At 31.4% G+C, this 16,618-nt stretch overlaps 1 protein-coding gene across 2 annotated transcripts; it reads right to left on the minus strand.

Annotated features, from left to right (window-relative positions):
* Positions 1-11,631: 11,631 nt before the first annotated feature.
* LOC122593852 (ERBB-3 BINDING PROTEIN 1) lies at positions 11,632-16,480 on the minus strand. Of its 2 annotated transcripts, none has more exons than XM_043766302.1 (10): positions 16,379-16,480; positions 16,157-16,269; positions 15,974-16,058; positions 15,448-15,597; positions 15,205-15,358; positions 12,852-13,067; positions 12,615-12,751; positions 12,427-12,518; positions 11,984-12,163; positions 11,632-11,887 (listed from the first exon to the last, which is right to left on the minus strand). In XM_043766302.1, the coding sequence occupies exons 2-10, from the start codon at positions 16,251-16,253 to the stop codon at positions 11,811-11,813; spliced, it is 1,188 nt and encodes a 395-aa protein (XP_043622237.1). In that variant the 5' UTR covers positions 16,254-16,269; positions 16,379-16,480; the 3' UTR covers positions 11,632-11,810. The 2 variants fall into 2 exon arrangements, with proteins under 2 accessions (XP_043622237.1, XP_043622236.1); XM_043766301.1 differs by having other exon boundaries at positions 16,157-16,272.
* Positions 16,481-16,618: the final 138 nt, after the last annotated feature.

Consider the following 16,618-nt stretch of genomic DNA (forward strand, 5'->3'; position numbering starts at 1 on the left):
TTATGGTGAAAATAAAAAGATTAAAAAGTTTACTAAGAATTATCAAAGTTTTGTTCTAAAAGTCTAAAGAGTGAAACTATTGTGATGAAAATAAAAAATAATAAAAAGTATACTATTCTATACACGCTTTCCCGTACCTTAAAATAAAAGAAAATTAAAAACTATGAAAGTTTAATGCTAAAAGTGTAAAGAGTTAAAATATTGTAGTGAAAATAAAAAGAATACAAAATTTACTAAAAAAATATTATAGATTATTGCTAAAAGTGTAAAGATTGAAAGTTTTGTGTTGAAAATAAAAAGAATAAACAGTTACTAAAAAGTATTATAGTTTAGTGCTAAAAGTGTAAAGATTGAAACTTCTGTGGTGAAAGTAAAAAGAATAAAAAGTTTACTATTATCAAAAAATATTATAGTTTAGTGTTAAAAGTGTAAAGATTGAAAATTTTGTGGTAAAAATAAATAGAACAAAAATTTTAATAAAAATTATTATAGTTTAGTGTTAAAAATATAAAGATTGAAACTTATGTGGTGAAAATAAGAAAAATAAAAAAGTTACTATTCTTTACACGTTAAAAAGTATTATAGTTTAGTGCTAAAAGTGTAAAGATTGAAACTTCTGTGGTGAAAGTAAAAAGAAAAAAAAGTATACTATTACTAAAAAATATTATAATTTAGTGCTAAAAGTGTAAAGATTGAAAGTTTTGTGGTTAAAATAAATAGAACAAAAAGTTTACTAAAAAGTATTATAGTTTAGTGCTAAAAATGTAAAGATTGAAACTTATGTGGTGAAAGTAAAAAAATAAAAAATATACTATTCTTTACACGCTAAAAGTTTAATAAAGGTATTATAGTTTAGTGCTAAAAGTGTAAAGATTGAAACTTATGTGGTGAAAGTAAAAAGAATAAAAAGTATACCATTACTAAAAAATATTATAGTTTAGTGCTAAAAGTGTAAAGATTGAATTTTTTGTGGTGAAAATAAATAGAAAAAAAAGTTTACTAAAAAGTATTATAGTTTAGTGTTAAAAATGTAAAGATTGAAACTTATGTCGTGAAAATAAAAAAAATAAAAAAGTTACTATTCTTTACACGGATTACGAGACTTTGTTTTTAATATATATTATAACTAGATTATATCCCGCGTAATACGCGGGTGAACATACATAAAAAAAATTTTTTTTTTTTTGCAAGTGAGTTTCGATTTAGACGTGTTGGAGGCAATTCTAGCCAGATATTTCTGGACCCTCAACCCCTTCTCATGAAATATACCTTTGAGATGAGAACCCCCAAGCTCGAACCCGAGACCTTGGGTAAACTCATTCACAGGGCTCACATAATGGATTTAGAAGATACTTCTCGGCCCTGGCCACTAGGCTAAAGCCATGTTAAATTTTTGTACGTAATAACATATATTGTAATAGTTCTTTGTATGTTAGTGTCGAATGCTCCATAAACATACGGTAAAAGTTTTCGCAAAAATAGTCTAAAATTTTATAAAATCAATTACTTAGTTTATTTATACTAAACATGAAACATTGTATTATATATGTGATCAACTTGAGAAGATAAACCGTCAAAACAACACTTTCAATAAGTTTTACTTAAAAATAATTTATACCACCAATCGCTTATCGTCTAAAATATCTTCATTACCTCTCTACATCAATTACTTACACTCACCACCACCACAGTTGCCGTCACCACTAAACCGTCGCCGCATCATGCGAGTACAATGTTAGTATATAGTTTAAGTTTAGTTGAATATAACTGGTTATAGACAAATTAATTAATATTTAAATGGTATATTGGCTAGAAAACGAAAAACATATAATATTGCATAGATTAATTACTAATACAAAACGTTATACTCGTATATATCATTATTGTCGGTAAACAATTTTTGAGGATTAATAAATTTTACTTTAAACATTATTACAACGTACCCTCGAATTATACAGTTTAGTTAGATTAAGAAAGCGTTGAATATAAATATACATTAAAAATTAATATGTAAATGAGATAGATATATTATTGTGATGATGATTCAATTGGAGAAAGTTAAAAAAGACGAGCCGTAAGCGAAAGAAAGCCATAGTCAAATGTTAGTATATTTATTATTATTTGTTATTAGTTTTATTGATAATTAGTAAGTATGAATTTAAAAAAGGAAGATGATGTAATCAAAATAATCTAAAGGTCCTAATTCAAAGTGATTTTTCATCTAAGGATGGTGATTTATTTAAAAAACAATTTAAGAAGCTCTTTTAGTATTTATGTTAGATATAATATAATATGGTGATCTATAATCGGGTTTTCCGCCATTGACAACACTTGCCAATTAGAACCAACGGGGTGTCTACCATCCCTCCCAATTGACCAATTGTGTATGTGTGCACATATGTTTGTCCTTAGGAATAGGAATGTGTAATACCTGCGATTTGATAGTCTTTCTAAAAAGAATGTAAATGATCAACAATACAGTGTATGACAATTGACACAATAAATTTGTCTATTACATGAGAATAACACATTCTCTATCATGTATTAGACTATTAGTCGTATATATTTCGATTATTATCCCCAACTGGTTTTGGTTCTTAAACTGAATCGATTTTTGTCGAACAGTCAAAATCTGTTTCGGTTACAAATTAGTTTTGAGCCATGAAGCCCCAGACTAAACCCAACCGGTTAGGAATGATTTGAAACCGGTTTGTGTTGAATAACCAGTTGTAAACTTTATTTTTTCACTTAAAAATTAAAACTTTTATTATACATCAAACTTTGAGTACATTTGACTTCTCAGACATAGTCGTCGACTCGTAACTTTTGACTCGACTCTAAAACATGTTTTTTGACTCGTAACTCAGAACGTGACTCGACTCGTAAGAGTTTGAACATTTTTAAATACTATATAGTATAATTATATATGTGACGTCTTTAGAAGCAATATATAAGTTCGCTATCTTAATAAATTTACCAAAATATTATATATTCAATGGTTTTGAGATATAAACAATTTATTTTCAAATTCGTAATAAAATGATCAAAACTACATAGATAACACAAAATAATGTAGCAATTTAAGTATACTATATATAATATATAACCATAGTATCAAACTACAATAAATATAAGTCTTCGACTCGTGACTCGGACAAGTTCACACAAAAACTCGTAAGAGTTTGAACAAAAACGAGTCACCTAACGAGTCGATTCGCTTTTGGTGTAAATCGACTCGACTCATAAGAGTTTAACAACTATGTTCTCAGATACATTCACACTGTATAAAAACATCTTCAACCATCAAACGGGGTTGTCTTTTAAACATCTTCACTAATCGTCTTCAATACTAAACATCTTCAATTCTTCACAAAATCTTCATTAAACTTCTTCATTCATCTTCAAACATCTTTATTTAATCGTCTATCAAACATTTTCAACAGTGCCGGAACTAGGATTACAAAGGATCCGTAGCACAATTTACAAACCCGAACTCGACAGGCAAACCTCATATCCGAAAAATTTGGGCTGGGTTGGGGCAAGTGTATCAGGTGGGGTCGCTGGTTGGATTTTGGTGCAATTATCGGGTTTTTTTTTTTGTTTTGGCGCAAGGACCGTCATGATATTCCTATTTCGACACGACACGAACCCGATAATATGAGTATATATATGCTCAAGCTATATATGTCATTTTTAAACATTCTAATAATAACTGACTTTTTTTCATTTCTTCAAGTGCTTCAACACAGTACACTTTAATACTTCATTGGTAATACATGTCAAATGTGGACGAATTATTTAAAACACTACCATTATTATTAATAAAAACTAGCAACGATGTAAAAACAATAGTATAATTGTTTTTGTTATGAGTTCCTGTGTAAAAAACATATTACAACACAAGTTTTTATAAAACCTGTTACTTAAATATTTAGTCAAAATGTCAGATAGTGTTAAGTGCTCTTTGTAAAAACAATTAAAAAATAAGGGTAAATCTAGCATTTCAAATACCATGATATATATCTACGGAGGATGATTCCCTCAAGTTTTTTCAACTTGACTAGTCAAGTTGGGAAGATCTTGACCCTTGGATGAAAATCAAAGGCCAAGATTCAATGATAGTTATTTAATCTTAGCCCTTGATTTTCAATCAAGGGTCAAGATCCTCTCAACCTGACTAGTCAAGTTAAGAAAAACTTGAGGGAATCCCATTCCTATATCTACCAATAATATGACTTTGTAGACTCCCAATACAACACAATTTCTTCTTCTTCATTCAACCTCTCGACAAACCTGCAACTAGGTATCCCATTTCTTCATCTTTTTTTATTTACAAATAAAGAACTTTCAATTTTTTATTTACAAACCTGCGATTTGATAGTCTTTCTAAAAAGAATGTAAATGATCAACAATACAGTGTATGACAATTGACACAATAAATTTGTCTATTACATGAGAATAACACATTCTCTATCATGTATTAGACTATTAGTCGTATATATTTCGATTATTATCCCCAACTGGTTTTGGTTCTTAAACTGAATCGATTTTTGTCGAACAGTCAAAATCTGTTTCGGTTACAAATTAGTTTTGAGCCATGAAGCCCCAGACTAAACCCAACCGGTTAGGAATGATTTGAAACCGGTTTGTGTTGAATAACCAGTTGTAAACTTTATTTTTTCACTTAAAAATTAAAACTTTTATTATACATCAAACTTTGAGTACATTTGACTTCTCAGACATAGTCGTCGACTCGTAACTTTTGACTCGACTCTAAAACATGTTTTTTGACTCGTAACTCAGAACGTGACTCGACTCGTAAGAGTTTGAACATTTTTAAATACTATATAGTATAATTATATATGTGACGTCTTTAGAAGCAATATATAAGTTCGCTATCTTAATAAATTTACCAAAATATTATATATTCAATGGTTTTGAGATATAAACAATTTATTTTCAAATTCGTAATAAAATGATCAAAACTACATAGATAACACAAAATAATGTAGCAATTTAAGTATACTATATATAATATATAACCATAGTATCAAACTACAATAAATATAAGTCTTCGACTCGTGACTCGGACAAGTTCACACAAAAACTCGTAAGAGTTTGAACAAAAACGAGTCACCTAACGAGTCGATTCGCTTTTGGTGTAAATCGACTCGACTCATAAGAGTTTAACAACTATGTTCTCAGATACATTCACACTGTATAAAAACATCTTCAACCATCAAACGGGGTTGTCTTTTAAACATCTTCACTAATCGTCTTCAATACTAAACATCTTCAATTCTTCACAAAATCTTCATTAAACTTCTTCATTCATCTTCAAACATCTTTATTTAATCGTCTATCAAACATTTTCAACAGTGCCGGAACTAGGATTACAAAGGATCCGTAGCACAATTTACAAACCCGAACTCGACAGGCAAACCTCATATCCGAAAAATTTGGGCTGGGTTGGGGCAAGTGTATCAGGTGGGGTCGCTGGTTGGATTTTGGTGCAATTATCGGGTTTTTTTTTTTGTTTTGGCGCAAGGACCGTCATGATATTCCTATTTCGACACGACACGAACCCGATAATATGAGTATATATATGCTCAAGCTATATATGTCATTTTTAAACATTCTAATAATAACTGACTTTTTTTCATTTCTTCAAGTGCTTCAACACAGTACACTTTAATACTTCATTGGTAATACATGTCAAATGTGGACGAATTATTTAAAACACTACCATTATTATTAATAAAAACTAGCAACGATGTAAAAACAATAGTATAATTGTTTTTGTTATGAGTTCCTGTGTAAAAAACATATTACAACACAAGTTTTTATAAAACCTGTTACTTAAATATTTAGTCAAAATGTCAGATAGTGTTAAGTGCTCTTTGTAAAAACAATTAAAAAATAAGGGTAAATCTAGCATTTCAAATACCATGATATATATCTACGGAGGATGATTCCCTCAAGTTTTTTCAACTTGACTAGTCAAGTTGGGAAGATCTTGACCCTTGGATGAAAATCAAAGGCCAAGATTCAATGATAGTTATTTAATCTTAGCCCTTGATTTTCAATCAAGGGTCAAGATCCTCTCAACCTGACTAGTCAAGTTAAGAAAAACTTGAGGGAATCCCATTCCTATATCTACCAATAATATGACTTTGTAGACTCCCAATACAACACAATTTCTTCTTCTTCATTCAACCTCTCGACAAACCTGCAACTAGGTATCCCATTTCTTCATCTTTTTTTATTTACAAATAAAGAACTTTCAATTTTTTATTTACAAACCTGCGATTTGATAGTCTTTCTAAAAAGAATGTAAATGATCAACAATACAGTGTATGACAATTGACACAATAAATTTGTCTATTACATGAGAATAACACATTCTCTATCATGTATTAGACTATTAGTCGTATATATTTCGATTATTATCCCCAACTGGTTTTGGTTCTTAAACTGAATCGATTTTTGTCGAACAGTCAAAATCTGTTTCGGTTACAAATTAGTTTTGAGCCATGAAGCCCCAGACTAAACCCAACCGGTTAGGAATGATTTGAAACCGGTTTGTGTTGAATAACCAGTTGTAAACTTTATTTTTTCACTTAAAAATTAAAACTTTTATTATACATCAAACTTTGAGTACATTTGACTTCTCAGACATAGTCGTCGACTCGTAACTTTTGACTCGACTCTAAAACATGTTTTTTGACTCGTAACTCAGAACGTGACTCGACTCGTAAGAGTTTGAACATTTTTAAATACTATATAGTATAATTATATATGTGACGTCTTTAGAAGCAATATATAAGTTCGCTATCTTAATAAATTTACCAAATATTATATATTCAATGGTTTTGAGATATAAACAATTTATTTTCAAATTCGTAATAAAATGATCAAAACTACATAGATAACACAAAATAATGTAGCAATTTAAGTATACTATATATAATATATAACCATAGTATCAAACTACAATAAATATAAGTCTTCGACTCGTGACTCGGACAAGTTCACACAAAAACTCGTAAGAGTTTGAACAAAAACGAGTCACCTAACGAGTCGATTCGCTTTTGGTGTAAATCGACTCGACTCATAAGAGTTTAACAACTATGTTCTCAGATACATTCACACTGTATAAAAACATCTTCAACCATCAAACGGGGTTGTCTTTTAAACATCTTCACTAATCGTCTTCAATACTAAACATCTTCAATTCTTCACAAAATCTTCATTAAACTTCTTCATTCATCTTCAAACATCTTTATTTAATCGTCTATCAAACATTTTCAACAGTGCCGGAACTAGGATTACAAAGGATCCGTAGCACAATTTACAAACCCGAACTCGACAGGCAAACCTCATATCCGAAAAATTTGGGCTGGGTTGGGGCAAGTGTATCAGGTGGGGTCGCTGGTTGGATTTTGGTGCAATTATCGGGTTTTTTTTTTGTTTTGGCGCAAGGACCGTCATGATATTCCTATTTCGACACGACACGAACCCGATAATATGAGTATATATATGCTCAAGCTATATATGTCATTTTTAAACATTCTAATAATAACTGACTTTTTTTCATTTCTTCAAGTGCTTCAACACAGTACACTTTAATACTTCATTGGTAATACATGTCAAATGTGGACGAATTATTTAAAACACTACCATTATTATTAATAAAAACTAGCAACGATGTAAAAACAATAGTATAATTGTTTTTGTTATGAGTTCCTGTGTAAAAAACATATTACAACACAAGTTTTTATAAAACCTGTTACTTAAATATTTAGTCAAAATGTCAGATAGTGTTAAGTGCTCTTTGTAAAAACAATTAAAAAATAAGGGTAAATCTAGCATTTCAAATACCATGATATATATCTACGGAGGATGATTCCCTCAAGTTTTTTCAACTTGACTAGTCAAGTTGGGAAGATCTTGACCCTTGGATGAAAATCAAAGGCCAAGATTCAATGATAGTTATTTAATCTTAGCCCTTGATTTTCAATCAAGGGTCAAGATCCTCTCAACCTGACTAGTCAAGTTAAGAAAAACTTGAGGGAATCCCATTCCTATATCTACCAATAATATGACTTTGTAGACTCCCAATACAACACAATTTCTTCTTCTTCATTCAACCTCTCGACAAACCTGCAACTAGGTATCCCATTTCTTCATCTTTTTTTATTTACAAATAAAGAACTTTCAATTTTTTATTTACAAACCTGCGATTTGATAGTCTTTCTAAAAAGAATGTAAATGATCAACAATACAGTGTATGACAATTGACACAATAAATTTGTCTATTACATGAGAATAACACATTCTCTATCATGTATTAGACTATTAGTCGTATATATTTCGATTATTATCCCCAACTGGTTTTGGTTCTTAAACTGAATCGATTTTTGTCGAACAGTCAAAATCTGTTTCGGTTACAAATTAGTTTTGAGCCATGAAGCCCCAGACTAAACCCAACCGGTTAGGAATGATTTGAAACCGGTTTGTGTTGAATAACCAGTTGTAAACTTTATTTTTTCACTTAAAAATTAAAACTTTTATTATACATCAAACTTTGAGTACATTTGACTTCTCAGACATAGTCGTCGACTCGTAACTTTTGACTCGACTCTAAAACATGTTTTTTGACTCGTAACTCAGAACGTGACTCGACTCGTAAGAGTTTGAACATTTTTAAATACTATATAGTATAATTATATATGTGACGTCTTTAGAAGCAATATATAAGTTCGCTATCTTAATAAATTTACCAAAATATTATATATTCAATGGTTTTGAGATATAAACAATTTATTTTCAAATTCGTAATAAAATGATCAAAACTACATAGATAACACAAAATAATGTAGCAATTTAAGTATACTATATATAATATATAACCATAGTATCAAACTACAATAAATATAAGTCTTCGACTCGTGACTCGGACAAGTTCACACAAAAACTCGTAAGAGTTTGAACAAAAACGAGTCACCTAACGAGTCGATTCGCTTTTGGTGTAAATCGACTCGACTCATAAGAGTTTAACAACTATGTTCTCAGATACATTCACACTGTATAAAAACATCTTCAACCATCAAACGGGGTTGTCTTTTAAACATCTTCACTAATCGTCTTCAATACTAAACATCTTCAATTCTTCACAAAATCTTCATTAAACTTCTTCATTCATCTTCAAACATCTTTATTTAATCGTCTATCAAACATTTTCAACAGTGCCGGAACTAGGATTACAAAGGATCCGTAGCACAATTTACAAACCCGAACTCGACAGGCAAACCTCATATCCGAAAAATTTGGGCTGGGTTGGGGCAAGTGTATCAGGTGGGGTCGCTGGTTGGATTTTGGTGCAATTATCGGGTTTTTTTTTTTGTTTTGGCGCAAGGACCGTCATGATATTCCTATTTCGACACGACACGAACCCGATAATATGAGTATATATATGCTCAAGCTATATATGTCATTTTTAAACATTCTAATAATAACTGACTTTTTTTCATTTCTTCAAGTGCTTCAACACAGTACACTTTAATACTTCATTGGTAATACATGTCAAATGTGGACGAATTATTTAAAACACTACCATTATTATTAATAAAAACTAGCAACGATGTAAAAACAATAGTATAATTGTTTTTGTTATGAGTTCCTGTGTAAAAAATATTACAACACAAGTTTTTATAAAACCTGTTACTTAAATATTTAGTCAAAATGTCAGATAGTGTTAAGTGCTCTTTGTAAAAACAATTAAAAAATAAGGGTAAATCTAGCATTTCAAATACCATGATATATATCTACGGAGGATGATTCCCTCAAGTTTTTTCAACTTGACTAGTCAAGTTGGGAAGATCTTGACCCTTGGATGAAAATCAAAGGCCAAGATTCAATGATAGTTATTTAATCTTAGCCCTTGATTTTCAATCAAGGGTCAAGATCCTCTCAACCTGACTAGTCAAGTTAAGAAAAACTTGAGGGAATCCCATTCCTATATCTACCAATAATATGACTTTGTAGACTCCCAATACAACACAATTTCTTCTTCTTCATTCAACCTCTCGACAAACCTGCAACTAGGTATCCCATTTCTTCATCTTTTTTTATTTACAAATAAAGAACTTTCAATTTTTATTTTATCTTCATTCTTTTTCCTAAATAATGTAAGAGTTTATTTGTTTTCTTATAAGACTGGTATCCCATTTCTTTTCGACCCGTAGCACCAATACATAACATAAAATTTTCAAAAAGAATTTACACTTCACGCACAAAATGGACCCGTAGCCCTGGCTACCCCTCCATTGAAGGTAGTTCCACCCCTGATTTTCAACAAGGTCGTCTATCTAAAGTCCCCCCCCCCCCCCCCCCCCCCCCCCCCCCCCCCCCCAAAGTCGTGTATTTCTTGTTTAGTGTCTAGTTCATCTTCAACACTTTATTTATCTCCACAACGAACTAAACTATATAAATCACTTTTAAAAATGAGGATAAATATTATATCGATATATATAAAAGAAATTATTATTGTTCAAAAAATATTAAAAAATTACAAATCATGCTATTAAAATAACAGTCGTAATATCTAACTGGTCTAATTGACTGAAATTTCTTTAGTCTAACTAATTTGAATGTGGTATAATTGTATAAAAGTTGATTCAAATGATTTGGGAATCTCAAATTTCCAGGTTATGACCGATAGTCATTTGCACAAGCACCAAACCAGTATAATATCCATTTGTTTTACGACTCAATCTTGTCATCATTTCATGACAAAATACACGAGTACAGAATATTAAATATATGAGAAAATTACATTTTTACTTCCTCATCTTGACAAGATTTTCAGTTATTGTCCTTAGATGAATTAATTATAAAAAAACCTAAAGTTGAATTTTTTTTTTTATTCAGTTTACACTCCGCGTCCTAACGCCATTCATTTTTGCCGTCAACCCTTACGTGACAAAAACATGAGGGTATTTCAGTCATTTTCACTATTAAGACCAAAAATGAAAAAATAAACAATTTTAGGGACAAAAAATTTAAAAAATTTTGATTTGAGAAAATGAACTCTTATACTAATCATATTCTTTTCAACCCTGATCTTATTCCTTCATCATCGTAATTCATCCCGAAATCCAAAATTTACATCCGAACTTAATAAAACTCATTTACAACAAGTCAAACAACTACAATCCTTCAAATTCTAACAAACATAACTTTATAAACATGTATCTATTAGTATTACATATTTATAGATGTGTGTATTAACTTGATATTGTAACAAACATCAACCATATATATATTTTTTGGAATAGCTAGTTTTATTAAATATTTATTTGATATTTTAGGACCTAGATTCTAACCATTAAAAACGTGAATCCGAACGTCTCCTGCAGGAAAATTTATATCTACAATGTTAACATGCAACCTACAACTATGAACAACAGTTCTTATGGCACTGGTTGATTATCAATAATTGAGCAACTTTTCATTCAGAAGATTAGACAATCTAGCAACTTTGCAATTCAGAGGATTAGATTATAAAATCAAGATATAGAGATGGTATTAATTTAGTTAGTTTAACGCAACCTTTAAATACAAGTCACGTAAGAAAACACTCCTTTCTACCGTAAAAGTTCATAGAAGGAATGAGGTTAAACACTGTATACATAACGCATGCCCTTTAGACAAATTCATAACAAACTCTGATAACAAGGCAAGAAACCAAAATTGGATTTGAACATTTTCAAATTACACTAGAAAGCCCCTTCTCAAATCATTTTTTCTTAACATCCTTTGCCACCATCAACTGAAGATTCATCCATTGGTTCGGCCTCACTAGCAACTTTTTCAGCTTGCTTGCCTGAAAAACAAAACATCGTCAAAATGTCAAGTTGTCATGTAGATTGGTTTAACCATTACAAGAGATGCACCATGAACAAACTCAAACTGAACTCACCTTTCTTCTTCTTGCCACCACCTTTCTTCTTTGTCTTTACAGGTAAAGATAACCATGATTTGATTTCAGGGTCATCAACAGTTTTAGTTGGTTGCAACTCTTGGAGGGCATGAGAGGTTATGCGGTCGGATCCATTTGGCATCAAAAGAACAGTAAACTTGATATGTGCAACAAAATCACCTGCACATTAAAAAACCATAAGCTTTGTAACATACTCTAGTGTAAGGTTAAAAACTAAAAAGATAACTTTTGTGATCATAATGGATAAGCTAGTTTTCTAACCATAAATTAGAGACTTACCCCATATCCACAAAAACTGACCCAAATATTTCAATTGATTACCAAAATCCAATTGCCCAACCAACCAAACCAGCCTATATTACACACATCACAATCCTAAACAAGTTGTCAATTGTTGTGATAAAATTGACGATAACTCTTACCAGGCTTTTCATGAAGAACAGGATATGGCTGCAAAAGATCATGGTTAACACATTCCACCAGTCCTAATCGAGCACGCTTTTCCTCTAAGGCCCTGTCATAAACAAGGAATGCAAACTTTCCATTTAGAATGCTTAAAATAAGGATGAAAGTGATGAAAAAAATAGTGCCTGCACATTCAAAAGCATACCTAGCTGAGAATGGCATAATTGGAAAGTTTTGACTAATCTCACTAAATATAAACCGAGATGCTTTCATTTTCAAGTGATAACTCTTGTCAACTGCTCTTTTATAAACTGTTGTCTGTCTTTCGTCTAATAACTTTGGCTGCAGAAACAACGAAAAAACCATTATGCATCATGGTCTCCACCAATCTGCTAAAATTAACAATATGTTTTAGAGAATTGAGACACAAATCAGTAATCACCTTGCCATCTCCTGTGCTAGTAACAATATCAATTGCATAAACTTCATTCTCTTCAAACTCTGCATCATCAACTCTGGTTTCAGGATTAGCAACGCTCAATACAACTTTGTTCCCATCAATCACAAATTGTTTTAGCTGATGACTAAGAACTCCTTCCACAATTTTGCAATCGAATGCTGCAGCAACCTTTTGAATGGCTTCTGTCACATCTTGATTCTGAAAAAACAAAAAGATACGGTCATATATTGCTATAACATGAATGTAGATATCCTGAATAAGTGAAAAGATAGAATGCAAACAATAGGAATTCCTGTAATAAAACCTATCAGAGTAACTATGAAAAAAGCAACACTTGGAAGGTTCTTGACTTTTCCCATAGCGTTTGAAAAGTTTTCATCATATAGACACAGGTGTTGATCAACATGTTTCAACCATATTTGCAGTACATGACAAAAACCCTACTGAACAAATATACGTAGTTTATGGGTTGGAAAAATAAATTCTAGAATCAATGCACAAACAACAATCAGTCGACAAGAGAAAAAAGGACATGATTTTCTATCAGTGTAACTATGACATATCAAAAGCATCATAGGAGTACCTCCATAGCCCATAAATTGCATCATCATTTAGAAAGAACATGTTTCACATGACACGAAAAAAGCAATAGCAACATATAATGCGTCACAAAAGGGGGAAGGCAGAGTATTATAAATTAGCATCAACTGTAAGATACTTCAAGGGCTGATTACATTAGCCAAAGTGATACTGAAATACATAGATAATTTTACTGGGATATATAGGCTGACAATGGGCACAAACATCAAATTGAGTGAATGCATGTGAAGAAAACCAAAGATCAAGCCAGAGGTGATATAGGCAACAGGGAAAAAGAGGAAATCAAACAATGATTGCCTCGGCAAAGTTGCCTCATCTAAAGACTGCAAGTTACAGTATAAACTCAAAACAATATATTATATGGGTCAGAAAGCTAGATTCTATTATCAATGCAGAACAAAAAATCAGTCGACAAGCACATGATTTTCTATCAGTGTAACTATGACATATGAAAAGCATCATAGGAGTACCTCCATAGCTCATCAATAGCATCATCATTTAGAAAGATCATGTTTTAATTAACCCAAAAAAGCAACGCCAACATATGATGCGTCACAAAAAGGGTTAGTAGAGTACTGTTAATTAGCAGAAACTGAAGGTTAGATACTTCAAGGGCTGATTACATTAGCGAAAGTGAAGCTGATATACATAGGAAGAATTACTAGTATATATAGGCCGACAATGAGCACACTAATCCAATTGAGTGAATAAGTGTGAAAAAAACCCAAGATCAAGCCAGAGTTAATATAGGCAACAGGGAAAAAGAGGTAATCAAATAGTGATGGCCTCGGCAAAGTTGCCTCATCTAAAAATTCCAAGTTACAGCACAAACTCAAATCATAGGGTAACATAAGAACAAGTAAGCTATAAGTCTATAACTGTACAAGCTTGAGTAATTACCTCAGGAAATCAAAACAACACACTGTTCATCTTGGAAAAGCTCTCTTGTCTAAAAAAGTTAATGTCATTATTGTAAATTCATTTCTGCCCTTCTTTGGGAACTACTAAATAGATCCTACTACAAATAATGAATCTAACTGATCACCTTGGCAAAGTTGCCCAGTGTAAACACCAAATAAATATACCTTTATACATTATTATTAACTTTATAAAACTGTTCTATTTATTAATATTTCCAATTTTTGTCAAATAATAACAAAAAGATAGCACATACACACAAAAAAATGTAAGGTCAAATGAGATACTCAGCCAAAATAGTGGGATGAATGAGAATTTCACTGATATTATACAAGTTTATACCAACAAAAATAAATTATAGGCTAATAAGAGGCACAATCAACCAAATGAGTGGATGAGCATTAAGAAAACCCAAAATATAGCCAAGCTCAATATAGGCAACAGGGAAAAAGAGGAAATCAAAGGAAAAATGATCACCTCGGCAAAGTTGCCTTGTATAAACATAGCACATAAAGCACCGCAAACAGAATAGATACACATAACAGATTGCCTCAAAAATGATATCATATAGTTTACACATAGATGTAATGGTCATAAGTAAAAGTTCTGCAATATGAGTATAGGATCACAACACTCGCGGTCTACCAGTAGATTAGATGACCATAGATGGGTCAAGATCAAGCCAGGTTACTATAGGCAACAGGGAAAAAGAGGAAATCAATATGCAAGTGACCATCTCGGCAAAGTTGCCTCATCTCATTTAACAAGCAGCCAATAATGTTACAAAGGTACATTTATGAGAGATCAACTACATTACCTTCTTTCCAGGCTTCACAAGCCTCAAGGCAACCTCGGCTGCAGTATTGGCAGCAGCAATGACATCCGCCGCTCTGCCCGTTACAGGCCCTTCCTGAAGAACATGAGTGTGTCCCACCACAGCAATGAAACCATCTATATGACACCCCATATCACTGAAAACAGAGACTTCATATAAATCACCAACAATTCACAGTTCAAGTCTAATTATGCAGATCAAAGCATCACAGTCAGTTACACTTACATTTTCAAAATATCACCTGCTTCCAATACGGTCTCGTCGCTCGCTAGAGGTGAGTAATGACAAACAGTGTTGTTCACAGACAAACATGTAGGAAATGCAACACCCCTTTCAATCTTCTTTTTAACATTCTTATACATACTCCCAGTTTGCCTGCATTGCACAAATTGTTTCATACACATACATACATACATACACATACATACATACATACATATATATAGCTTTTAGGTAAAATAAAACAACTATTAAAGTAAAACAAATAAAACAATGGGTTTTTCTTCATGCATCATGAAAACCATCGTACATCAATTTAACTATGATCTAAGGGTCAAGATCTTGTCTTATTTGTTTTACTTTAATACTTATTTTACAATACCCAACTCTCTCTATATATATATATACATATATATATTACATCAAAACCAAAGGATCAACTTTCCGTTTTCAATAATAACCATATAACAAAAATCTTGCTCAAATACTATATATTATATATCTATATATGATTATATATAGAAGAACTTACTCTCTAATGTAAGAGTCTCCCTTCTCACAAATATCAACTATCTTTGCTTTAGGTTTGCATTCTGACAAGACCAACTGCAAAGCCTCTGCATCATAGTTTATTTCACATTCAAATGGGCCAAAAAACATTACATATATATATATATTATATATATATATGTATTAAGAATAAAGAAATATTAACTGTTGAGGATTTCAGCAGCAGATTTGTATTTGGTAACAACTTCAGGAGAAGAAAGATCAAGCTCCTTCTCTTCGCCTCCTCTTTCATCATCTGACATCTTCTATTTTGTATATCTACTACACAAATTAAACAACAAATTAAGATTAAGATAATGATGATAAATACTAATGTATATATATATATACAATTAATTATAATTATAGAGAGAGAAAGAGAAATTACAAAATGAATTAGACGACTGGAAATGAAAATGGAGTTAAAAGAGAGTGTGTTTTATTTGTTTAGGGTTTGGAGGTCGGCGGTGGGTATCGTGTTTATTTATAGAGTGCGTTTTTGAGATGTATATGAAAGGCAAGTAGTGGTATGGTTATAATTAGGGTTTTTGCCACGTCAACTCCACCAAAATCTTCAGTAAAGTTATAGATTTTTTTTTTTCCATTTTTTTTCTTTTTATCATTTTAG

The sequence above is a fragment of the Erigeron canadensis genome, chromosome 3, assembly GCF_010389155.1.
Source record: "Erigeron canadensis isolate Cc75 chromosome 3, C_canadensis_v1, whole genome shotgun sequence".
Taxonomy (NCBI): Eukaryota; Viridiplantae; Streptophyta; class Magnoliopsida; order Asterales; family Asteraceae; genus Erigeron; species Erigeron canadensis.